This window comes from Mus caroli, unplaced genomic scaffold (assembly GCF_978045245.1).
Source record: "Mus caroli unplaced genomic scaffold, Mus_caroli_1 scaffold_6, whole genome shotgun sequence".
Taxonomy (NCBI): Eukaryota; Metazoa; Chordata; class Mammalia; order Rodentia; family Muridae; genus Mus; species Mus caroli.
This window is the reverse complement of record NW_028227261.1, coordinates 81,599,486-81,626,827: the sequence shown is the minus strand read 5'-3', so window position 1 is coordinate 81,626,827 and position 27,342 is coordinate 81,599,486. Positions and strand designations below refer to the sequence as shown.

Sequence of the window (27,342 nt, the reverse complement as noted above, 5' to 3'; positions counted from 1 at the left end):
GGCAGTCTCTGGGTGGTGTTTCCTTCAGTCTCTGCTCCACACTTTGTCTCTGTAACTCCTCCCCTGGGTATTTTGTTCCCCTTTCTAAGAATGACCGAAGTATCCACACTCTGGTTTCCTTCTTCTTGAGCTTCATGTGGTCTGTGAATTGCATCTTGAATATTCCAAGCTTCTAGGCTAATATCCACTTATCAGTGAGTGAATACCATGTGTGTTTCTTTTGATGATATTTTCTAGTTCTATCACTGCCTAAAAATAGCCTAAGAATTTCATAAATTCAGTGTTTTTAATTGCTAAGTAGTACTCCATTGTGTAAATGAACCAAATTTTCTGAATCCTATCTGCTGTTGAGGAACAATCTCCCTTATGGACATAAATGCTAAAAATTCTCAATAAAATACTTGCAAAATAAATCCAAGAACATATCAAAAAGATCATCAACCTGAGCAAGTAAGTTTCATCCCAGAGATGTAGGAATAATTCAACATACATAAATGTAATCCATCATGTAAACAAACTGAAAGCGAAAAACCACACGATCATCTCATTAAATACTACAAAGATCTTTGACGAATTCAACAACCTTTTATGATGAAAGTCCTGGAGAGTTGAGGGATGCAGATCACAACTAAATGTAATAAAGGCATGATTTAGAAAGCCCAAAGTGATCATCAACTTAAATGGAGAGAAACTCAAAGTATTTCCACTAAAATTGACAAGACAAAGTTGTTCATTCTCTCCATACCTATACAATGTAGTACTTGGAATCTTAGCTAGAGCAATAAGACAACTGGTAAACATCAAAGTACAGAACGTAAGGTATCTTTGTTTTCACATGATATGATAGTACATATGAATGATCCTAAAAATTCCACCAGAAAACACTGAAAAACACTTTTAGAAAACTAACAGGATACAGAAGTAAGTCACAAAAATCAGTAGCTTTCCTCTATTTCCTATATATAAATTGCAGATGGACTGAGAAAACAATCAGAGAAACCCATTTTCACAATATCATTAAAATTATAAGATATCTTGGGGTAAATCTAATCAAGCAATTGAAAAACTTTAAGATAAGCAGGTAAAGACATTGAAGAGAGGAACGGAAGGAAGTATTAGAAGACAGAAAGACTCATATGCCTCAGGGAGCACTAGCTTTAACAGTGTGAAAACAGCCATCCTACTAAAAGCAATCTACAGATTCAACACAATTCCCATCAGACTTCCAACACAATTCCTTGCAGAACTTAAAAGGACAATTTTCAGTTTCATATGGAGACAAAAATACCAAGGTAATGAAAACAATCCTGGATAATAAAAGAACTGCTGGAGGTCTCACCATTCCTGATCTCAAATTGTACCACAAAGCTATAGTAATAAAACTGCACAAACAAAACTTTCCTGAGCCTCAAAGGTCCAGCTTATCAAGGATCTGGACTTTTGTTCTTTCTTCCTGACAATTTCTGGGTAATAAAGGTACCTGGGAGTAAAAAGAAGAAAAAAAAATATTCAACAGAGGAGAAAATATGAAATATGTTTGAATTTACAGTCACAAGCACTAGAAAATCTTTTAAACTAAATCTCTTCTCTATTACAATGGACTCCATTAGTTCTAGGACAGCAAGGGCTACACAGAGAAACCCTGTCTCGAAAAAACAACAACAACAACGAAGAGACAGTCTAAACAACAGGAGAAAAATATGTTTAACAACTATATACTTAATCAAGTGTTCATATCTACACTATACCAAGAACTGCAAAAATTAAACATAGTGAAAAATAATGAACCAATTCTAAAATATGGAATGGAACTAAATACGGAATTTGGAAAAGATGAAATGCAAGTGGCTGGCGATGCTGTCATAAACTAGACCTTAATCATGTTTTTCAAACCTTAATAAACATTACAATCACCAGGGGGAGCTCTCATCCTTATCCATCAGGGAAATTAAAATTACAGATACTTTGAAATATCATCTTAACATCATGATCAGAATGGCTATCATTTAAAAATAAATAAATAAAAGTGGTGATGACCAGTGCTGGGGAAAGGGGAACTTTTAACTCACTGCTAGTGAGAGCACAAACTGCTGCAACCATTATGGAAATCAGAGAGGAGGCTCCCCAAACAACCCTAAAAGGTCAACCATAGAGCCTTGTATAATACGTACCATGGGGTTTTAATGTTTGGATTTTATGGTTTCCAAATTCAAGGGGTGTGTGTGTGTGTGTGTGTGTGTCTGTGTGTCTGTGTTATGCCCTCCATATATAATTTTATGTGAACATTCAAAATCTATTCTACTGAGTTTTAAAATTAGTATATATTCCTCTAATAAGTATACTCACAATGTAGCATAGCACATCTATTGAATGTATCTCTTCTACATGACTGAAATTTTATATCTTTTGACTTTTTCTGGAGGATGTTATTATTAATAATAAGAGTGATTTAACTAGTAACATTTAGTGTCTGAAAAGTCCTGTGAATCTTAGGAAATCTGAAAGAATAAAATTATTCAGTGTCCTAAGTGCCAATAGGGCCCTAATGAAGAACAACAATGATTTAAACCATTTTATGACATGGAAAATGAGGCACAGGAGGGATTAACCAGCACCCACACTCACATAGCCAGATATGAATATGAATATGTCTCTGGAAAATGAGGCTGATGGTTTCCCCATAAGTACAAATGAATTATATTGTGTAAGTTCAGTCTATTTTCTTTTGATTGGTAGAAGACAATGTGTGCTCTCATTGTGTTGTTTTTTAATTTCTCTCTTTTCCTCCAATTTTTGATGGTTACAGCTGAGTTTGGTGATTACTATCCTGATGAGCATCCTGAGAATTATATCAGTGAGTTTGAGATTTTTCCCAAGCAGTCACAGAAATTGGAAAGAAAAATCATGGAAATTCATAACAACGAACTAAGGTAATTAGAGTAAAAATCTAAAGATGAACAGCATCCTTACTAGGTAGAAAGTGAAAATTATGTGAAGCCAAAGTATTTGAAATGTGAATAGGCAGCTTGAGCTTACAGAGAAATGTTTCTGGGTTCTAATAATGATGACTTTAGCATCTCAATAGTATAAGACTTTTCCAAGATAGCCATAAGTGATCAGAAGTTAGAAAAGTTATATATTTTATTATGCAAATACATTCCTGAACCTTCTTAAGTTTTGAAAATAAATCTGAGATTAATAAGTTATCTTTTTTAAATTTGAATTTTGCTTTTTCTCCTTTCTTGTGAACCTTGCTAGAAGTGTTAACTCTACATATAATGAAATTCATTGAAAAGATTCCATTATCTGATTTCAAGATGGTGAATCTCAATGTATGTTACTCCTTTGCTTGTCTCCAACACTTCAGAATAATAGCATTACTGTAATGCTTACCAAAGAACCAAATTGACTAGAATATCACTGAATACCAGACACTGTGCTATTATATGCATTGCACACACTGACCCAATTAATCTTCACAACAGTGTAGGAAGAAGATACTATGGTTGTTTTCCCCTTATGTGTGTAGGACAGAGTCCAGGGAGGTTAAGTAACTTATAAATTTCTGGGATTTGAATTCAAGCATAAATAAACGGATCAAAATTAAACAGGCTTATGAACATTCTCAACTTGAAGTTCCAGTAACTTAGGTATGTTAGTCTACAATTAGGTGGAATTTACATCTTATAGAAATCATAGAAATATCACATGATAATAGCATGGATAGCTAGTGCTGTTATCATTATGATGAAGAAGCACATAATGCCTCTCTCTCTCTCTCTCTCTCTCTCTCTCTCTCTCTCTCTCTCTCTCTCTCTCTCTCTCTCCCCCCCCCCCCTTGTGGTCTGGGTCTCTAATAATATAGAAAGTATACCTGAGGCACTATTCCCCTTTTTCTTTTTGTTTTTTATTTTGATTTTCACACTAAATGTTTGGCTACTTAAAGTGGCAGCATATTTCAGCTTAAAAAAAAGATAACCTTTATTTTAAAATACTTACACATCACAGCACTGTGTCTATTCCAAAAACATAATCACTTCTATGCTTACCCTAGAGAAATTTCTTCTAAAGGAAATGTGTTAGAAATATATATATATAGGATATTCACTAGTCTCTCTCTTTTTTGGAAATAAATGTACTAGAGGGAACAATGAATCAGAGTATTCCAGTTGATGAAACTGTAATATAGAATTAGTCTTATTAAGAACCAAATGATAACTTAGATGTGTAAGTTTTACATTCAATACATGGATGGGTAAGAAAAGGAGATCTGTGAAAAGAATTCACAGGGGCTTAAATTCTTGGTAAATGTATTGATAAATGTTTGTTGAGCATTCCCAGAGTGCCAAATATAATGGAAACAGTTTTCTGAGTGGTGTTCCAATTCATTCTTCCAAATTGTAGGAGGCAGGCATTATTTGTGTGAAGAAAATAAAGATACATCTTGAAGGGGATAAAAAAAAAATGATTCCTTTTAGTTAACATTGATGTCAGGAATTGAACCTTTGGCTACCAGACACTAATGCCCATGCATTACATCTGTGTTGGGGAGGTCTTGGAAAGAGATAGCCATCTGGGAGTTACAGAGGTAATGAGAAAGGTTAAGAACAGTGTCAGGACCAGAAGGCAAGGGATGGCTTGTATAATTGAAGTCATAGTTTCCAGTTGGTCATAATGTTTAGGAACGTTTAGGACCTATGACTTGTTGAAGGAGGTATCTGACTACTGAGAGGCTTTAAAAATTTATAAGACTGGTGCCATTTCCATTTCTCTCTCTGCCTTCTGTTGGTGTTTTAGGAAGGGAACTATCCACTTACTGCTCTACTCACCAAGTCTCGCAGATGCCACCCTTGCCCACTATGAGAGTGGTAAACATTTATTCCTCTGGAAACATAAGCCAAATAAGTCCAGTTCTTAAGTTCCCTCTATCAAAATGTTTTACCACAACAGTAGAAAGAAATCTAGTACACCATTCTAGAATGCTATGCACACACACACACACACACACACACACACACACAAATCTGTAAGATTTAAAGGAGAAAGAAAAAAATTCCAAGATATAAATTAAAGAAAATAATTCACAGCAGATGCTGGTGAGGATGTGGAGAAAGAGTAAAACCCCTCCATTGCTGCTGGGATTGCAAGCATGTATAACCACTCTGGAAATCAGTCTGGTGGTTCCTCAGAAAATTGGACATAGTACTACCGGAGGATACAGCAATACCTCTCCTGGGCATATACCCAGAAGATGTTCCAACTGGTAATAAGAACACTTGCTCCATTATGTTCATAGCAGCCTTATTTATAATAGGAAGAAGCTGGAAAGAAGCCAGATGTCCCTCAACAGAGAAATGGATACAGAAAATGTGATACATTTACACAATGAAGTACTACTCAGCTATTAAATAAAATGAATGTATAAAATTCTTAGGCAAATGGATGGATCTGGAGGATATCATCCTGAGTGAGGTAACCCAATCACAAAAGAAGTCACTTGATATGCACTCACTGATAAGTGGATATTAGCCCACAAACTTAGAATACCCAAGATACAATTTGTAAAACTTGTGAAACAAAAGAAGAAAGAAGACCAAAGTGTGGATACTTTGTCCCTCCTTAGAATAGGGAGCAAAATACCCATGGAAGGAATTACAGAAACAAAGGTTGGAGCTGAGACTGAAGGAAGGAACATCCAGAGACTGCCCTATCTGGGGATCCATCCCATAATCAACCACCAAACGCAGACACTATTGCATATGCCAGAAAAATTTTGCTGACAGGACCCTGATGTAGCTGTCTCTTGTGAGGCTATGCCAGTGTCTGGCAAATACAGAAGTGGAGGCTCAGAGTCATCTATTGAATGGAACACAGGGCACCCAATGGAGGAGCTAGAGAAAGTACCCAAGGAGCTGAAGGGGTCTGTAACCCTTTAAGAGGAGCAGCAATATGAACTAATCAGTACCCCCCTGAGCTCATGTCTCTACTGCATATGTAGCAGAAGATGTCCTAATCGGCCATCATTGGGAGGAGAGGCCCTTGGTCTTCAAAGATTATATGCCCAAATACAGGGGAACACCAGAGCCAGGAAGCAGGAGTGGGTGGGTTAGGAAGCAGGGCCAGGGGAGGGTATAGGAGACTTTCAGGCTAGCACTTGAATTGTAAATGAAGAAAATATCTAATAAAAATTGTTTAAAAAAAAAAGAAAAAAATAATTTATGTCCAACAAACCAGCCTTACAGAGAACACTGAAACAATACTTCAGACTGAGGACAGGAGAAAAATAAGCAAGAAACTATAGAGAAGAATTTCCTATAATTATGGAAATACAAAATAGGACAAAGAATTCAAAAAAATATAAAAACAGTAAACATAAGCTTTTCAAATTTTTTACCAAGTTTTCTTGATTTTTAAAGTTTTATTTATTTATTTTAGTTTTAATAACTTTTCCTTTAATTGTTGTTATGTATTGTGTATATTTTTAATTGGACATTTCATTTATTTGCACTTTAAATGTTATCCCCTTTCCAGGTTTCACCTATGCAATGACCCTATCCCATCCTCCATCCCCCCCAGGTTCTATAAGGCTGCTCCCGCACCCACCTACTCACTCCTACTTCACTGCCCTAGCATTCCTACACTGGGGCATCAAGCGTTCACATGATCAAGGTCCTCTTCTTCCATTGATACCAGATAAAGCCCTTTCAGCTCCTTCAGTTCTTCGCCTAACTCCTACATTGGGGTCTGTGATGGTTTGTATATTCTTGGACCAGGGAGGGGCACCATTTGAAGGTGTGACCTTGTTGGAATAGGTGTGACCTGGTTGGAGTAGGTGAGTCACTGTGGGTGTGGGCTTAAGACCCTCACCCTAGTTGCCTGGAAGTCAGTCTTCCACTAGCAGCCTTTGGATGAAGATGTAGAACTCTCAGCTCTGCCTGTGCCATGCCTGCCTGGATACTGCCATGCTCCCATTATCTTGATGATAATGAACTGAACCTCTGAACCTGTAAGCCAGCCCCAATTAAATGTTGTTTTCATAAGACTTGCCTTGGTCATGGTGTTTGTTCACAACAGTAAAACCCTAACTAAGACAGGGTCCCTGTGCTCAGTCCAATGGTTGGCTGTGAGCATTCACATCCATATTGGTCAGCATCTGGAAGAGCCTCTGAGGAGACAGCTGCATCAGGCTTCTGTCAGCAAGTACTTCTTGGCATCCACAATAGTGTCTGGATTTGGTGTCTGCAGGTGGGGAAGTCTCTGGATGGCCTTTCCTTCAGTCTCTACTCAACTCTTTTTATTATTATTATTATTAGAAATTTTCTTTATATACATTTCAAGTTTCAAATGCTATCCTGAAAGTTCCCTATACCCTCCTGCCACCCTGCTCCCCTACCTACCCACTCCCACTTCTTGGCTCTGGCATTTCCTTATACGGGGGCATATAAAGTTTGCAATTCCAAGGGGCTCTGTTCCCAGTGATGGCCAACTAGGCCATCTTCTGCTACATATGCAGCTAGAGACACGAGCTCCGGGGGTACTGGTTAGTTCATATTGTTTTGCCACCTGTAGGGTTGCAGACCCCTTCAGCTCCTTGGGTGCTTTCTCTAGCTTCTCCATTGGGGCCCTGTGTTCCATCTTATAGATGACTGTGAGCATCCACTTCTGTATTTGCCAGGCACTGGCATAGCCTCATACGAGACAGCTATACCAGGGTCCCTTCTTCAAAATCTTGCTGGCATATGCAATAGTGTCTGGGTTTGGGCTGATTATGGGATGGATCCCCAGGTAGGGTAGTCTCTGGATAGTCCATCCTTTCATCTTAGCTCTGAACTTTGTCTCTGTAACGCCTTTCATAGATATTTTGATCCCTATTCTAAGGACAAACAAAGTATCCACCCATTGGTCTTCCCTCTTCTTGATTTTCTTTGTGTTTTGAAAATTGTATCTTGGGTGTTCTATGTTTCTGGGCTAATATCCACTTATCAGTGTCTACTCCACTCTTTGTCTCTGTATTTCTTTTAAACAGGAGCAATTCTGGGTTAAAATTATAGAGGTGGGTGGGTGGCCCCATCCCTTAACTGGGGAGCCATGCCTAACCTCTGGATGTGGTTTCAACAGGTTCTCCTTCCCTTTTGTGGGGTATTTCAGCTAATGTCATCCCCAGAAGTCCTGGGAGGCTCTTGCTATCCAGGCATCTGGGACATTCTGGTTAATACCTGCAGTCCCCCCTCCTTTATTGCTACCTCTATTCAATTTCCTGACCCTCTGTACATCTTCTCAATCCCATCCCATAATTGATTCTGCCCCCTTTTTCCCTCCTCCTCCTCTCTCCCTCCAAGTCCCTCCCACCCTCTACTTCCCTTAATTATATTGTTCCCACTTCTAAGTAGGACTGAAACATCCACTCTTTGGTCTTCCTTCCTCTTGAGCATCCATGAGTTATATTTTTGGTATTCCATACTCTTTGCCTAATACTCACTTATCAGTGAGTACATATCATCTGTGGTCTTTTGTGACTGAGTTACCTCACACAGGATGATATTTTCTACATCCATTCATTTGCCTACAAATTTTGTGAAGCCATTGTTTATAATACTTGAATAGTACTCCATTGTGTAAATATCCCACATTTTCTGTATTCATTCCGTTGTTGAGGAACATCTAGATTCTTTCCAGCTTCTGGTTATTATAAATATAGCTGCTATGAACATAATAGAGCATGTGTCCTTATTACATGTTGGAGCATCATCTGGGTATCTGCCCTGGAGTGGTATAGCTAGGTCCTCAGGTCGAACCTTGTCCAGTTTTCTCAGGAACCACCAGACTGATTTCCTGAATGGTTGTATCAGCTTCCAGTCACACCAGCAATGGAGAAGTGTCCCTCTTTCTCCACATCCTCAACAGCATCTGCTATCACCTAAGTCTTTGAACTTATTCATTCAGACTGGTGTGAGGGGAAAATTTCATAGTTTTTTTTTTTTATTTGCATTTCCTTGGTGACTAAGAATGTTGAACATTTGTTTAGATGCTTCACACCCATTCAGGTTTCCACAGTTGAGAATTCTCTGTTTACCTCTGTTTCCCATTTTTTTTCAATATTTTATTTATTTATTTTTAAAAATTTTTTATTACATCTTTTCCTCAATTACATTTCCAAAGCTATCCCAAAAGTCCCCCATACCCTCCCCCCAACTTTCCTACCCACCCATTCCCATTTTTTTTGGCCCTGGCATTCCCCTGTACTGGGGCATATAAAGTTTGTATGTCCAATGGGCCTCTCTTTCCAGTGATGGCCGACTAGGCCATCTTTTGATACATATGCAGCTCTGTTTCCCATTTTTGATGGAATTATTTGGTTCTCTGGAATTTAACTTCTTGAGTTTTTTGGGTTTTTTGTTTTTTTGTTTTGTTTTGTTTTGTTTTGTCTTGGTTTTGTTTTTTTTTTTTTTGTTTTTGTTTTTGTTTTTGTTTCAAAATAGGGTTTCTCTTTGTAGCCTTGGCTGTCCTGGAACTCACTCTGTAGACCAGGCTGACATCAAACTCAGAAATCTGCCTGCCTCTGCATCCCAAGTGCTGGGACTAAAGCTGTGCACCACCACTGCTTGACTTGAGTTCTTTGTATGTATTGGATATTAGCTTGCTATCAGATGTAGGATTGGTAAACATCTTTTCCTAATCTGTTGGTTGCTATTTTGTCCTTTTAACAGTGTCCTTTGCCTTACAGAAACTTTAGAATTTTATGAGGTCCCATTTGTCGATGCTTAATCTTTGAGCATAAGCCATTGGTGTTCTGTTCAGGAACTTTCCCCCTGTGCCCATGTATTTGAGACTGTTCCCCACTTTCTTTTATATTATATTCAGTGTACCTGGTTTTATGTGAAGGTTCTTCAATTACTTTCTAAAGAGGTTTGATAAACAACTTCATAAAAGTGGTTGCATATAAAATTAACTCAAAGACATCAGTAGCTTCCTTTATACAAACAATAAGTAGGCTGAGAAAGAAATAAGAAAAACAACACAATAGTAACAAATAATATAAAATACCTTTGTGAGATTCTAACCAAGCAACTGAAAGATCTGTATGACAAGAACTTCAAATCTCTGAAAAAAGAAATCGAAGATCTCAGAAGATGATAAGATCTCTCATGCTCATAGATTAACAGAAATAATATAGTAAAAATGGCTATTCTTGCCGAAAGCAATCTGCATATCAATGCAAAATTCCAACTCAATTCTTCACAGTGTTAGAAATGGCAGTTTGCAGCCAGAAGCTGGAAAGAACCCAGATGCCCCTCAACAGAGGAATGGATACAGAAAATGTGGTACATTTACACAATGGAGCACTACTTAGCTATTAAAAACAATGAATTTATGAAATTTCTAGGCAAATGGATGGACCTGGAGGGCATCATCCTTAGTGAGGTAACCCAATCACAAAAGAACTCACACAATATGTACTCACTGATAAGAAGTTATTAGCCCAGAAACTTAGAATACCCAAGATATAAGATACAATTTGCTAAACACATGAAACCAAGAAGAATGAAGACCGGGCTGGTGAGATGGCTCAGCGGGTAGGAGCACCCGACTGCTCTTCCAAAGGTCCTTAGTTCAAATCCCAGCAACCACATGGTGGCTCACAACCATCTGTAACAAGATCTGACTCCCTCTTCCGGTGTGTCTGAAGACAGCTACAGTGTACTTACATATAATAAATAAATAAATAAATAAATAAATAAATAAATAAATAAATAAATAAATCTTAAAAAAAAAAAAAAAGAAGAAGAAGAAGAAGAATGAAGACCAAAGTGTGGACACTTTGCCCCTTCTTAGAACTGGGAACAAAACACCCATATAGGAGTTACAGAGACAAAGTTTGGAGCTGAGACGAAAGGATGGACCATATGGAGACTGCCATATCTGGGGATCCATCCCATAATCAGCCTCCAAACGCTGACACCATTGTATACACTAGCAAGATTTTGCTGAAAGGACCCAGATATACCTGTCTCTTGTGAGACTATGCCGGGGCCTAGCAAACACAGAAGTGGATGCTCACAGTCAACTATTGGATGGCTCACACGGCCCCCAATGGAGGAGCTAGAGAAAGTAACCAAGGAGCTAAAGGGATCTGCAACCCTATAGGTAGAACAACAATATGAACTACCCAGATACCCCACCCCCAGCCCCCAGAGCTCGTATCTCTAGCTGCATATGTAGTAGAAGATGGCCTAGTGGCCGATCAGTGGAAAGAGAGGCCCATTGGTCATGTAGACTTTATCTGCCTCAGTACAGGGGAACACCAGGGGCAAGAAGTGGGAGTGGGTGGGTGGGGACTGGGGGGGGGGACTGTATTGGGGACTTTTTTGCATAGCATTGGAAATGTAATTGAGGAAAATACCTAATTAAAAAAAATTTCTTTGGAAAAAAAAAACGGGGCTCAGAACTGAACAAAGAATTCTCACCTGAGGAATACCGAATGGCAGAGAAGCACCTGAAAAAAATGTTCAACATCTTTAATCATCAGGGAAATGCAAATCAAAACAACCCTGAGATTCCACCTCACACTAGTCAGAATGGCTAAGATCAAAAATTCAGGTGACAGCAGATGCTGGCGAGGATGTGGAGAAAGAGGAACACTCCTCCATTGTTGGTGGGATTGCAAGTTTGTACAACCAATCTGGAAATCAGTCTGCTGGTTCCTTAGAAAATTGGACATAGTACTACCGGAGGATCCAGCAATACCTCTCCTAAGCATATATCCAGAAGATGTCCCAACCGGTAAAAAGGACACATGCTCAAGTATGATTATAGCAGCCTTATTTATAATAGCCAGAAGCTGGAAAGAACCCAGATGCCCCTCAACAGAGGAATGGATACAGAAAATATGGTACATTTACACAATGGAGTATTACTCAGCTATTAGAAAGAATGAATTTAAGAAATTACTAGGCAAATGGATGGTCCTGGAGGGCATCATCCTGAGTGAGGCAACACAATCACAAAGGAACTCACACAATATGTACTCACTGATAATTGGAAATTAGCCCAAAACTTAGGATACCCAAGATATAAGATACAATTTGCTAAACGCATGAAACTCAAGAAGAATGAAGACCAAAGTGTGGACACTGTGCCTCTTCTTAGAATTGGGAACAAAACACCCATGGAAGGAGTTACAGAGACAAAGTTTGTAACTGAGACGAAAGGATGGACCATCTAGAGATTGCCATATCCAGGGATCCATCCCATAATCAGCTTCTAAACGCTGACACCATTGCACTAGCAAGATTTTGCTGAAAGGACCCAGATATAGCTGTCTCTTGTGAGACGATGCCGGGGCCTAGCAAACACAGAAGTGGATGCTCACAGTCAGCTATTGGATGGATCACAGGGCTCCCAATGGAGAAGCTAGAGAAAGTACCCAAGGAGCTAAAGGGATCTGCAACCCTATAGGTGGAACAACATTATGAACTAACCAGTACCCCGGAGCTCTTGACTCTAGCTGCATATGTATCAAAACATGACGTAGTCGGCCATCACTGGAAAGAGGGGTCCATTGGACATGCAAACTTTATATGCCCCAGTACAGGGGAACGCCAGGGCCAAAAAAAAATGGGAATGGTGGGTAGGGAAGTGGGGGGGGGTATGGGGGACTTTTGGAATAGCATTGGAAATGTAATTGAGGAAAATACGTAATAAAAATATATCAAAATTTTTTTTAAAAAATGGAGTATAGAGCTAAACAAAAAAATCTCAAATGAGGAATATCGAATGGCTGAGAAACACCTAAAAATATTCAACATTCTTAGTCATCAGGGAAATGCAAATCAAAACAACCCTGAGATTCCATCTCACACCAGTCAGAATGGCTAAGATAAAAAGCTCAGCTCACAGCAGATGCTGGAGCGGATTCGGAGAAAGAGGAACACTCCTCCATTGCTGCTGGGATTGAAAGCTTGTACAACCACTCTGGAAATCAGTCTGGTGGTTCCTCAGAAAATTGGACATAGTATTACTGGAGTATCCAGCAGTACCTCCCCTGGGCATATACCCAGACTATGTTCCAACTGGTAATAAGAACACATGCTCCACTATGTCCATAGCAGCCTTATTTATAATAGGAAGAAGCTGGAAAGAAGCCAGATGTCCCTCAACAGAGGAATGAATACAGATAATGTGGTACATTTACACAATGGAGTGTTACTTAGCTATTAAAAGCAATGAATTTATGAAATTCTTAGCCAAATGGATGTATCTGGAGAATGTCATACTGAGTGAGATAACCCAATCACAAAAGATATGCATTCACTGATAAGAGCATATTAGCTCAGAAGCTCAGAATATGCAAGATACAATTAACAAAACACATGAAACTCAAGAAGAAGGAAGACCAAAGTGTGGATACTTTGATCCTTCTTAGAAGGGGGAACAAAATACCCATAGGAGTTAAAGAGACAAAGTGTGAAGCAGACACTGAAGGAATGACCATCCTGAGACTGCCCAACCTGAGGATCCATCCCATAAACAACCACCAAAACCAGACACTATTGTAGATGCCAAAAAAAGCTTGTTGACAGGGGGCTGATATACCTGTCTCCTGAGAGGCTCTGCCAGTGCCTGAAAAATACAGAAGTAGATGCTCACAGACATCCATTGGTTCAGAGCACAAGGTCCCCAATGAAGGAGCTAGAGAAAGGACCCACAGAGCTGAAGAGGTTTGCAGCCCCATAGGAGGAACAACAATATGAAATAACCAGTACCCCCATAGCTCCCTAGGACTAAACCACCAACCAAAGAAAACACATGGTTGGACTCATGGCTCTAGCTGCATATGTAGCAGAGGATGACCTAGTTTGGTCATCAATGGGAGGAGAGGCCCTTGAGCCTATGAAGGTTATATGTCCCAGTATAGGGGCATGCCAAGGCCAGGAAGCAAGAGTGAGTGGGTTGGTGAGCAGGGGGAGTGGAAAGGAGGAGGGGGAGGGGAGGGGGAGTTTTCAGAGGTTAAACTAGGAAAGGGGATAACATTTAAAATGTAAATAAACAAAATATCTAATAAAAGAAGAAAGAAAGAAAGAAAGAGAGAGAGAAAAAGAAAGAAAGAAAGAAAGAAAGAAAGAAAGAAAGAAAGAAAGAAAGAAAGAAAGAAAGAAAGAAAGAAAGAAAGAAAGAAAGAAAGAACAGACAAGTCTTAGTCCATAGTGATCTGATAAGATGCATGGGATAATTTCAGTCTTCTTGTATCTGTTGAGGCCTTTTTTATGACCATTTACATGGTCAATTTTGGAGAAGGTAAAGGTACAGAGTGGTGCTGAAAAGAAGGTATATTCTTTTGTTTTAGGATGAAATGTTCTATAGAAATCTGTTAAATACATTTAGTTTATAACTTCTTTTAGTTTCAGTGTGCCTCTGTTTCGTTTCTGTTTCCATGATCTGTCCATCGTTGAAGGTCTGGTGTTGAAGTCTCAAACTATTATTGTGTAAGTTTCAATGTGTGCTTTGAGCTTTAGTAACATTACTTTTATGAATCCACATTCAGGAAAGTTTTCTTCTATTATTTTGTTGAAGATCTTTACTGTCCATTTAAGCTGGGAATCTTCCCTCTCTTCTATATCTATTATCCTTAGGTTTAGTCTTCTCATTGTATTCTGGATTTCCTAGATGTTTTGGGTTAGGAGCTTTTTGAATTTTGCATTTTCCTTGACTGTTGTGTAAAGGTTTTCTTTTTTTTAATTTTTAATATTTTTATTACATATTTTCCTCAATTACATTTCCAATGCTATCCCAAAAGTCTCCCATAGAACCCCCCACTTCCCTACCCAACCATTCCCATTTTTTTGGCCCTGGCATTCCCCTATATTGGGGCATATAAAGTTTGCAAGTCCAATGAGCCTCTCTTTCCATTGATGGCCGACTAGGCCATCTTTCGATACATATGCAGCTAGAGACAAGAGCTCCGGGGTACTGGTTAGTTCATAATGTTGTTCCAACTATAGGGTTGCAGATCCCTTTAGCTCCTTGGGTACTTTTTCTAGCTTCTCCATTGGGAGCCCTGTGATACAACCAATAACTGACTGTGAACATCCACTCCTGTGTTTGCTAGGCCCCGGCATCGTCTCAAAAGAGGCAGCTATATTTGGGTCCTTTCAGCAAAATCTTGTTAGTGTATGCAATGGTGTCAGCGTTTAGAAGCTGATTAAGGAATGGATCCCTGGATACGGCAGTCTCTAGATGGTCCATCCTTTCATCACAGCTCCAAACTTTGTCTCTGTAACTCCTTTCATGGGTGTTTTGTTCCCAACTCTAAGAAGAGGCACAGTGTCCACACTTTGGTCTTCATTCTTCTTGAGTTTCATGCGTTTAGCAAATTGTATCTTATATCTTGGGTATCCTAAGTTTTGGGCTAATATCCACTTATCAGTGAATACATATTGTGTGAGTTCCTTTGTGATTGTGTTACCTCACTCAAGATGATGCCTTCCAGGTCCATCCATTTGGCTAGGAATTTCATAAATTCATTCTTTTTAATAGATGAGTAGTACACCATTGTGCAAATGTACCATAATTTCTGTATCCATTCCTCTGTTGAGGAACATCTGGGTTCTTTCCAGCTTCTGGCTATTATAAATAGGGCTGCTATGAACATAGTGGAGCATGTGTCCTTCTTACCGGTTGGGACATCTTCTGGATATATGCTTAGGAGAGGTATTGCTGGATCCTCCGGTAGTACTATGTCCAATTTTCTGAGGAACCGCCAGACTGATTTCCAGAGTGGTTGTACAAGCTTGCAATCCCACCAACAATGGAGGAGTGTTCCTCTTTCTCCACATCCTCGCCAGCATCTGCTGTCACCTGAATTTTTGATCTTAGCCATTCTGACTGGTGTGAGGTGGAATCTCAGGGTTGTTTTGATTTGCATTTCCCTGATGATTAAGGATGTTGAACATTTTTTCAGGTGCTTCTCTGCCATTCGGTATTCCTCAGGTGAGAATTCTTTCTTCAGTTCTGAGTCCCATTTTTTAATGGGGTTATTTGACTTTCTGGAGTCCACCTTCTTGAGTTCTTTATATATATTGGATATTAGTCCCTTATCTGATTTAGGATAGGTAAAGATTCTTTACCAATCTGTTGGTGGTTTTTTTTTATCTTATTGATGGTGTATTTTGCCTTGCAGAAGCTTTGCAGTTTCATGAGGTCCCACTTGTCAATTCTCGATCTTACAGCACAAGCCATTGCTGTTCTATTCAAGAATTTTTCCCCTGTGCCCATATCTTCAAGGCTTTTCCCCACTTTCTCCTCTATAAGTTTCAGTGTTTCTGGTTTTATGTGAAGTTCCTTGATCCACTTAGACTTGACCTTACTACAAGGAGATAGGAATGGATCGATTCGCATTCTTCTACATGTTAACAACCAGTTGTGCCAGCACCATTTGTTGAAAATGCTGTCTTTCTTCCACTGGATGTTTTTAGCTCCCTTGTCGAAGATCAAGTGACCGTAGGTGTGTGGGTTCATTTCTGGGTCTTAAATTCTATTCCATTGGTCTATTTGTCTGTCACTATACCAGTACCATGCAGTTTTTATCACAATTGCTCTGTAGTAGAGCTTTAGGTCAGGCATGGTGATTCCACCAGAGGTTCTTTTATCCTTGAGAAGAGTTTTTGCTATCTTAGGTTTTTTGTTATTCCAGATGAATTTGCAGATTGCACTTTCTTTTTTTTTTTAATATTTTTATTACATATTTTCCTCAATTACATTTCCAATGCTATCCCAAAAGTCCCCCATAGCGCCCCCCACTTCCCTACCCACCCATTCCCATTCTGTTGGCCCTGGCATTCCCCTATATTGGGGCATATAAAGTTTGCAAGTCCAATGGGCCTCTCTTTCCATTGATGGCCGACTAGGCCATCTTTCGATACATATGCAGCTAGAGTCAAGAACTCCGGGGTTCTGGTTAGTACATCATGTTGTTCCAACAATAGGGTTGCAGATCCCTTTAGCTCCTTGGGTACTTTCTCTAGCTTCTCCATTGGGAGCCCTGTGATACATCCAATAGCTGACTGTGAACATCCACTCCTGTGTTTGCTAGGCCCCGGCATCGTCTCACAAGAGACAGCTATATTTGGGTCCTTTCAGCAAAATCTTGCTAGTGTATGCAATGGTGTCAGCGTTTAGAAGCTGATTATGGGATGGATCCCTGGATACGGCAGTCTCTAAATGGTCCATCCTTTCATCACAGCTACGAACTTTGTCTCTGTAACTCCTTCCCTGGGTGTTTTGTTCCCAATTCTAAGAAGGTGCACAGTGTCCACACTTTGGTCTTCATTCTTCTTGAGTTCAGATTGCACTTTCTAATTCGTTGAAGAATTGATTTGGAATTTTGATGGGGATTGCGTTGAATCTGTAGATTGCTTTTGGTAAGAAAGCCATTTTTTTTGAGAATATATTATTTTATTTTTGTTGCCAATTATACATTCAACAGAGGGCTAATATTCAAAACCATAAAGACCAAAAAACAAAAACAAGCAAAACCAAACAAACACAACACCCTAGATATTAAGAAAATAAATAGCCCAAGGAGAGGCCTGGTGGAAGGGTGTGGGTACGTGTGGGTGGGGACATCTTCTTAGAGACAGGGGGAAGGGGGAATGGGATCATGAACTGTGTGGGGGGGGTAGGGGGTAATGACTGTACTGCAAAAAAATAAAAGAAATAAAAAAATTAAAAATTTAAAATATGGGCTACAGATTCCAACAGGGAATTCTTTTTTTTTTAATTTTTAATATTTTTATTACATATTTTCCTCAATTACATTTCCAATGCTATCCCAAAAGTCCCCCATAGCGCCCCCCACTTCCCTACCCACCCATTCCCATTCTTTTGGCCCTGGCATTCCCCTATATTGGGGCATATAAAGTTTGCAAGTCCAATGGGCCTCTCTTTCCATTGATGGCCGACTAGGTCATCTTTCGATACATATGCAGCTAGAGACAAGAGCTCCGGGGTTCTGGTTAGTACATCATGTTGTTCCAAAAATAGGGTTGCAGATCCCTTTAGCTCCTTGGGTACTTTCTCTAGCTTCTCCATTGGGAGCCCTGTGATACATCCAATAGCTGACTGTGAACATCCACTCCTGTGTTTGCTAGTCCCCAGTATCGTCTCACAAGAGACAGCTATATTTGGGTCCTTTCAGCAAAATCTTGCTAGTGTATGCAATGGTGTCAGCATTTAGAAGCTGATTATGGGATGGATCCCTGGATACGGCAGTCTCTAAATGGTCCATCCTTTCATCACAGCTACGAACTTTGTCTTTGTAACTCCTTCCCTGGGTGTTTTGTTCCCAATTCTAAGAAGGTGCACAGTGTCCACACTTTGGTCTTCATTCTTCTTGAGTTTCATGCGTTTAGCAAATTGTATCTTATATCTTGGGTATCCTAAGTTTTGGGCTAATATCCACTTATCAGTGAATACATATTGTGTGAGTTCTTTTGTGATTGTGTTACTTCACTCAAGATGATGCCCTCCAGGTCCATTCATTTGGCTAGGAATTTCATAAATTCATTCTTTTTAATAGCTGAGTAGTACTCCATTGTGTAAATGTACCATAATTTCTGTATCCATTCCTCTGTTGAGGGACATCTGGGTTCTTTCCAGCTTCTGGCAATTATAAATAGGGCTGCTATGAACATAGTGGAGCATGTGTCCTTTTTACCGGTTGGGACATCTTCTGGATATATGCCCAGGAAAAGTATTGCTGGATCCTCCGGTAGTACTATGTCCAATTTTCTGAGGAACAGCCAGACTGATTTCCAGAGTGGTTGTACAAGCTTGCAATCCCACCAACAATGGAGGAGTGTTCCTCTTTCTCCACATCCTCGCCAGCATCTGCTGTCACCTGAATTTTTGATCTTAGCCATTCTGACTGGTGTTCAGTGGAATCTCAGGGTTGTTTGATTTGCATTTCCCTGATGATTAAGGATGTTGAACATTTTTTCAGGAGCTTCTCTGCCATTCAGTATTCCTCAGGTGAGAATTCTTTCTTCAGTTCTGAGCCCCATTTTTTAATGGGGTTATTTGACTTTCTGGAGTCCACCTTCTTGAGTTCTTTATATATATTGGATATTAGTCCCTTATCTGATTTAGGATAGGTGAAGATCCTATACCAATCTGTTGGTGGTTTTTTTGTCTTATTGATGGTGTCTTTAGCCTTGCAGAAGCTTTGTAGTTTCATGAAGTCCCACTTGTCAATTCTCGATCTTACAGCACAAGCCATTACTGTTCTATTCAGGAATTTTTCCCCTGTGCCCATATCTTCAAGGCTTTCCCCCACTTTCTCCTCTATAAGTTTCAGTGTCTCTGGTTTTATGTGAAGTTCCTTGATCCACTTAGACTTGACCTTAGTACAAGGAGATAGGAATGGATCGATTCGCATTCTTCTACATGTTAACAACCAGTTGTGCCAGCACCATTTGTTGAAAATGCTGTCTTTCTTCCACTGGATGTTTTTAGCTCCCTTGTCGAAGATCAAGTGACCATAGGTGTGTGGGTTCATTTCTGGGTCTTAAATTCTATTCCATTGGTCTATTTGTCTGTCACTATTCCAGTACCATGCAGTTTTTATCACAATTGCTCTGTAGTAGAGCTTTAGGTCCGGCATGGTGATTCCACCAGAGATTCTTTTATCCTTGAGAAGAGTTTTTGCTAGGTTTTTTGTTATTCCAGATGAATTTGCAGATTGCACTTTCTAATTCGTTGAAGAATTGATTTGGAATTTTGATGGGGATTGCATTGAATCTGTAGATTGCTTTTGGCAAGATAGCCATTTTTACAATGTTGATCCGGCCAATCCATGATCATGGGAGATCTTTCCATCTTCTGAGATCTTCTATAATTTCTTTCTTCAGAGACTTGAAGTTTTTATTATACAGATCTTTCACTTCCTTAGTTAGAGTCACGCCAAGATATTTAATATTATTTGTGACTATTGAGAAGGGTGTTGTTTCCCTAATTTCTTTCTCAGCCTGTTTATTCTTTGTGTAGAGAAAAGCCATTGATTTGTTTGAGTTAATTTTATATCCAGCTACTTCACCGAAGCTGTTTATCAGGCTTAGGAGTTCTCTGGTGGAATTTTTAGGGTCACTTATATATACTATCATATCATCTGCAAAGAGTGATATTTTGACTTCATCTTTTCCAATTTGTATCCCTTTGATCTCCTTTTGTTGTCGAATTGCTCTGGCTAGGACTTCAAGTACAATGTTGAATAGGTATGGAGAAAGTGGACAGCCTTGTCTAGTCCCTGATTTTAGAGGGATTGCTTCAAGCTTCTCACCATTTACCTTGATGTTGGCTACTGGTTTGCTGTAGATTGCTTTTATCATGTTTAGGTATGGGCCTTGAATTCCTGATCTTTCCAAGACTTTTATCATGAATGGGTGTTGGATCTTGTCAAATGCTTTTTCTGCATCTAACAAGATGACCATGTGGTTTTTGTCTTTCAGTTTGTTTATATACTGGATTACTTGATGGATTTCCGTATATTGAACCATCCCTGCATCCCTGGGATGAAACCTACCTGGTCAGGATGGATGATTGTTTTGATGTGTTCTTGGATTCGGTTAGCAAGAACTTTATTGAGGATTTTTGCATCAATATTCATAAGGGATATTGGTCTGAGGTTTTCTATCTTTGTTGGGTCTTTTTGTGGTTTAGGTATCAGAGTAATTGTGGCTTCATAGAATGAGTTGGGTAGAGTGCCTTCTGTTTCTATTTTGTGGAATACTTTGTGAAGAACTGGCATTAGATCTTCTTTGAAGGTCTGATAGAACTCTGCACTAAACCCATCTGGTCCTGGGCTTTTTTTAGTTGGGAGACTATTAATGACTGCTTCTATTTCTTTGGGGGATATAGGGCTGTTTAGATCATTAACCTGATCTTGATTCAACTTTGGTACCTGGTATCTGTCTAGGAACTTCTCCATTTCATCCAGGTTCTCCAGTTTTGTTGAGTATAGCCTTTGGTAGAAGGATCTGATGGTGTTTTGGATGTCTTCAGGATCTGTTGTTATGTCTCCTTTTTCATTTCTGATTTTGTTAATTAGGATGCTTTCCCTGTGCCCTCTAGTGAGTCTGGCTAAGGGTTTATCTATCTTGTTGATTTTCTCAAAGAACCAGCTCCTTGATTGGTTGATTCTTTGAATAGTTTTTCTTGTTTCCACTTGGTTGATTTCGCCCCTGAGTTTGATTATTTCCTGCCATCTACTCCTCCTGGGTGAATTTGCTTCCTTTTGTTCTAGTGCTTTTAGGTATGTTGTCAAGCTGCTAATGTGTGCTCTCTCTAGTTTCCTTTTGGAGGCACTTAGAGCTATGAGTTTTCCTCTTAGAAATGCTTTCATTGCATCCCATAAGTTTGGGTATGTTGTGGCTTCATTTTCATTGAACTCTAAAAAGTCCTTAATTTCTTTCTTTATTCCTTCCTTGACCAAGGTATCATTGAGAAGAGTGTTGTTCAGTTTCCACGTGAAGGTTGGCTTTCTATTATTTATTTTGTTATTGAAGATCAGCCTTAGTCCATGGTGATCTGATAGGATGCATGGGACAATTTCAATATTTTTGTATCTGTTGAGGCCTGTTTTGTGATGAATTATGTGGTCAATTTTGGAGAAGATACCATGAGGTGCTGAGAAGAAGGTATATCCTTTTGTTTTAGGATAGAATGTTCTGTAGATATCTGCCAGATCCATTTGATTCATAATTTCTCTTAGTTTCTCTGTATCCCTGCTTAGTTTCTGTTTCCATGATCTGTCCATTGGTGAAAGTGGTGTGTTGAAGTCTCCCACTATTATTCTATGAGGTGCAATGTATGCTTTGAGATTTACTAAAGTTTCTTTAATGAATGTGGCTGCCTTTGTATTTGGAGCATAGATATTCAGCATTGATAGTTCCTCTTGGAGGATTTTACCTTTGATGAGTATGAAGTGTCCCTCCCTGTCTTTTTAATGACTTTGGGTTGGAAGTCAATCTTATCAGATATTAGAATGGCTACTCCAGCTTGTTTCTTCATACCATTTGCTTGGAAAATTGTTTTCCAGCCTTTCATTCTGAGGTAGTGTCTATCTTTTTCTCTGAGATGAGTTTCCTGTAAGCAGGAAAATGTTGGGTCTTGTTTGTGTAGCCAGTTTGTTAGTCTATGTCTTTTTATTGGGGAGTTGAGTCCATTGATATTAAGAGATATTAAGGAAAAGTAATTGTTGTTTCCTGTTATTTTTGTTGTTAAATTTGGCATTCTGTTCTTGTGGCTGTCTTCTTTTAGGTTTGTTGAGGGATTACCTTCTTGTTATTTCTAGGGCATGGTTCCTGTCCTTGTATTGGTTTTTTTCTGTTATTATCCTTTGAAGGGCTGGATTCGTGGAGAGATAATGTGTGAATTTGGTTTTGTCGTGGAATACTTTGGTTTCTCCATCTATGTTAATTGAGAGTTTGGCTGGGTATAGTAGCCTGGGCTGGAATTTGTGTTCTTTTAGTGTCTGTATAACATCCGTCCAGGATCTTCTGGCTTTCATAGTCTCTGGTGAAAAATCTGGTGTAATTCTGATAGGCTTGCCTTTATATGTTACTTGGCCTTTTTCTCTTACTGCTTTTAGTATTCTATCTTTATTTAGAGCATTTGTTGTTCTGATTATTATGTGTCGGGAGGTATTTCTTTTCTGGTCCAGTCTATTTGGAGTTCTGTAGGCTTCTTGTATGTTCATGGGCATCTCTTTCTTTAGATTTGGGAAGTTTTCTTCTATAATTTTGTTGAAGATGTTTGCTGGTCCTTTGAGTTGAAAATCTTCATTCTCATCCACTCCTATTATCCGTAGGTTTGGTCTTCTCATTGTGTCCTGTATTTCTTGGATGTTTTGAGTTAGGATCTTTTTGCGTTTTACATTTTTCTTGATTGTTGTGCCGATGTTCTCTATGGAATCTTCTGCACCTGAGATTCTCTCTTCCATCTCTTGTATTCTGTTGCTGATGCTCGTATCTAGGGTTCCAGATTTCTTTCCTAGGGTTTCTATCTCCAGTGTTGCCTCATTTTGGGTTTTCTTTATTGTGTCTACTTCCCTTTTTAGGTCTAGTATGGTTTTGTTCATTTCCATCATCTGTTTGGATGTGTTTTCCTGTTTTTCATTAAGGACTTCTACCTGTTTGATTGTGTTATCCTGTTTTTCTTTAAGGATTTGTAACTCTTTAGCAGTGTTCTCCTGCAATTCTTTAAGGGATTTTTGTGCTTCCTCTTTAGTGTCTTCTGCCTGTTTAGCAGTGTTCTCCTGTATTTCTTTAAGTGTGTTATTAAAGTCCTTCTTGAAGTCCTCTACCATCATCAGGAGATATGCTTTTAGATCCGTGTCTAGCTTTTCCGGTGTGTTGGGGTGCCCTGGACTGGGTGAAGTGGGAGTGCTGGATTCTGATGATGGTGAGTGGTCTTGGTTTCTGCTAGTAAGATTATTATGTTTACCTTTCGCCATCTGGTAATCTCTGGGGTTAGTTGTTGTCGTTGTCACTGTTTAAAGATTGGAGCAGAAGCTGTGTTCCACTCACCCGAAGTCTCAAAATCCTGTGGCGGGTGTCATGGGTAGCTGACGGGTGTCAGCCGACCCTGCGCTCTAGCTACCCCGGTGCTGGTCCGACCGGATGAGGCTTGTGGCCCTACTCAGGCCAGATTTCTGCCTCCCCAACCAAAGCAGTCTCAGGTCCCGCGCGCAATTGGATTGGAGCAGAAGCTGTGTTCCACTCACCAGAAATCTCAAGATCCTGTGGCGGGTGTTATGGGTAGTTGGCGAGTGTCAGCCGACCATGCACCCTAGCTACCCAGGTGCTGTTCTGACCGGAAGAGGCTTGTGGCCCTACTCCGTGTAAATGTTTTCTATGGGATCTTCTGTCCCTGAGATTCTCTCTTCTGTCTTTTGTATTTTGTTGGTGATGCTTGCATCTATAATTCCAGACCTCTTTCCTAGGTTTTCTATCTCCAGGGTTGCCTCCCTTTGTGATTTCTTTATTTTTTCTATTTTCATATTTTTGATCCAGGATGGTTTTGTTCAATTCTTTTACCCGTTTGGTTATGTTTTCCTGTAATTTTTAAAGGGTTTTTTGTATTTCCTCTTTAAGGGCTTCTACCTGTTTACCTGTGTTCTCTTGTTTTCTTTTAAGGGTGTCATTTATGTTCTTCTTAAAGTCCTCTATCATCATCATGAGATGTAAATTTAAATCAGAGTCTTGCTTTTCCTGTGTGTCAGTATATCCAGGACTTACTGTGGTGGGAGACCTGGGTTCTGATGATGCCTTGGTTTCTGTTGCTTATGTTCTTGCGGTTGCCTCTCTCCATCTGGTTATCTCTGGTGCTACTTGCCCTTGCTGTTTCTGACTTGAGCCTGTCCCTCCTGTGATCCTGGTTGTGTCATAACTGCTCGGAGTGCTGTCTCTTTGATCCTGTGATTCTGGGATCCTGGGATCCTGAGATCACAGGTGTGTCAGAGCTCCTGGGAGTCCAACTGTCTCTGGGATCCTGAAAACCTGGTGTGACCAAGCTCCTCAGATCCTGTTGTGTCAAGCTTTCTCTGGGTACCACAGAATTGGGTGGGGAGTCAGAGCCCTGGCTTTGCTCAGGGCACAGGTGCCTCTGGCTGGGCTGGGGTTTGTGTTTTCCTGGTTCCTGTGAAGGTCTCAGTTATGCCGGGTTTGGGGAAACATATTGTGGTTTCAACTGTGATCTTGAGTGTGTCAGAGCTCCAGTGATCCTGGGTCTGTTCCATCTCCTGGGAGTTGAGCTTCCTCTGTGATCCTGTGTTCCTGTGATCCTGGGCATGTCAGGGCACCTGTGATCCAGTGATTCTGTGATCCTGGGCATGTTAGAGCACTTGGGAGTCAGATTCTTTCTGGTTGTTGTAGGAGTGGGTGTAGAGCTAGCTTCCCAGGTCTGCTCTGGTAGCAGGTTCAAACTGAAAGGAACCTGTGCCACTGGCCAGGCAGATCTTCCTGTGTACCTGGATCCCTGAGGATCCCAGTATCTCTGGGTGTTGGGGCAGATGTTGTTACCTCACCTGTGTTCCTGGCTGTGATAGAGCACCTGGGAGTTGGGCTTTCTCTGGGTATTGTAGAAGTGGGTGTAGAGCCAGCACTCCAGGTCTGCTCCAGGTGCATGTGAAACAAGAAGGAACCCGTGCCTCTGACTGGAAGGGGGGGTTCCTGTGTCCCTATGGTCCTGGGCATGTTAGAGCACCTGGGAGTTGAGCTTCCTCTGGGTGTTGTAGGAGTAGGTGCAGAGCCAGCAGCACACCACGTCTTCTCCAGACACTGGCCCAAACCTCAGTATGTTTTCTTATAGAACATACAGCCACCAGCCCATGCATAGCCCCACTCAGATGGTCTGAGCCCTCCACCATTGATCATTAATTAAGAAAATTCCCCACAGGCTTATCTACAGCCTAATTTTGTGGAGGTACTTTCTTAATCGAAGCTTCTTCCTCTCTGATGACACTAGTTTGTATCAACTTGACATAAAACTAGCCTAAACTATATAAAAATCAACTCAAACCATATTAAATTTAAATTTAAAATCTGAGACTATGATGCATATGACATTTAATACTTTAGTTTTATCTTCAGTTTTCTTCCTTTTTAAACTTATGGAAACAGTGGCATTCAGTATTTATCAGTTTGTCTAGGTTCTTTGGTTCTTTTGTGATATTAACCCATTTCTGTTTGTCGGTTCTTTTGACTTATTTATTTTTATGGCTGTGCAGTATTACATCTTATATCTACTCTACTATTACTAGATGTACATTCACATTGCTTTCTCCATTTTTCTATTACAAATACTACTGCATGAAACATGTTTTTCTTGGAACAATTCATACAATTGTATTGCATATAGAACTAAGAGTGTCATTGCTATAATTTACCATAAATATATTTTAGCAAATAGTGCCAGAATTGTTTTCTATATTAGTTATACTACCTTGCTTTTCTTAATCAGCACAGGAAATTTGTTTTTGTTATGCACCATCACCAGCGCTAACTTTTGTCAGTCTTTTTAGATTTAGTATGCCCAGATATGTTAATGGTGCCTTACAGTTTTAAGTTATGTTTTGTTTACTATAAAGAGGCTTAGCATATTTTTATATAGTTGCTGACTGTTTATACTACCTATTTGTTTAGTGTCTGTCAAGATGTTGGTCCATTTTTTCTTGGTTATCTGTATTTTTTTAAATGTTCTTTATTCATCATTAAGACTTTTAAAGGTATTTTAGATACTAGTACTTTTTTGGTTGACCACATTGCTGATATTCTCTCTCATGCTGTGACTTGCCTAGTCATACCTTGGATAGCAACCTCTAATTAGTAGAGACCCATAAGTTTAATATCCTCTGCAATTGGGCAGCACAGGAACTCACTGTCATCTGATATTAAGTTTGGTGATTAGAAATTAGATATCCATTAGACATAAAAGGGTGGAGACATATTCACAAAATTACCATGTAGGAAAAGGAAAGTTAATCACTTTCCATTTTAACCTATTTCCTTTTGTTACTACAAAACACTAGAGGCTAGGTGCTATATTTAAAAATATATCTATTACGCTCCCACTATTATAAATTCAAGAGCATGGCATGATCATGTTTAGCTCTTGCTTTGTTGTCACACTAGAGATGGTCATTTGCTGAGCACATGTGTGGGAGTGCAAATCAGCATATCAAGAAGCAAGTCATTCAGGGGCCAAGTTCTCTGTCTCTATCTCTGTTTCTATCTGTGTGTGTGTGAGAGAGAGAGAGAGAGAGAGACAGAGACAGAGACAGAGACAGAGACAGAGACAGAGACAGATCTTTTTGTGAGTATAGGTGCATGTTTGCAGAGTGGCACAGAACAGTGTAGAGACAATATTGGGTACATCTACTTACTTTCCACCTCATTTGAGGAAAAATCCTATTTTTCACTGCTATATACATCATACTAGCTGGTCTGGGAGATTTTCCAAGGATTCTTCTCTCTCTGCCACTCATGTTGCAATAGGTGCATACTATTATGTCTATCTTTTACATGAGTTCTAGGAAATCAAACTCAAGTACTCATTCTCTAACAACAAGCACATTATACACTAAACCATTACACTTAGTGATGGGAGTGGCTTGGATTCTCTGCAGTATATGTGAGATGTTCATATGAGTCAGAGCTGAATCTTTCAAATAGAACATAGTCTCAGTGTACAAGCGAGTTTTTCCTGAATATGTTTTGCTAACCCCCTTTCTCTGCATCTTGCTTATCAAAATAGGGAACAGTTCTAAAATTAATATTTGAAATTTCCTGT

General features: G+C 39.6%; 1 protein-coding gene across 2 annotated transcripts in view; it reads left to right on the top strand.

The window, feature by feature from the left end:
* Window positions 1–27,342, top strand: part of Frmd3 (FERM domain containing 3) — a 199,469-nt gene that overhangs the window by 112,315 nt on the left and 59,812 nt on the right. For both annotated transcript variants that reach the window (XM_021160425.2, XM_021160424.3), the window contains exon 6: window positions 2,807–2,930. In XM_021160425.2, the coding sequence (XP_021016084.1) occupies window positions 2,807–2,930 (124 nt within the window). The remainder of the gene's footprint in view (window positions 1–2,806; window positions 2,931–27,342) is intronic.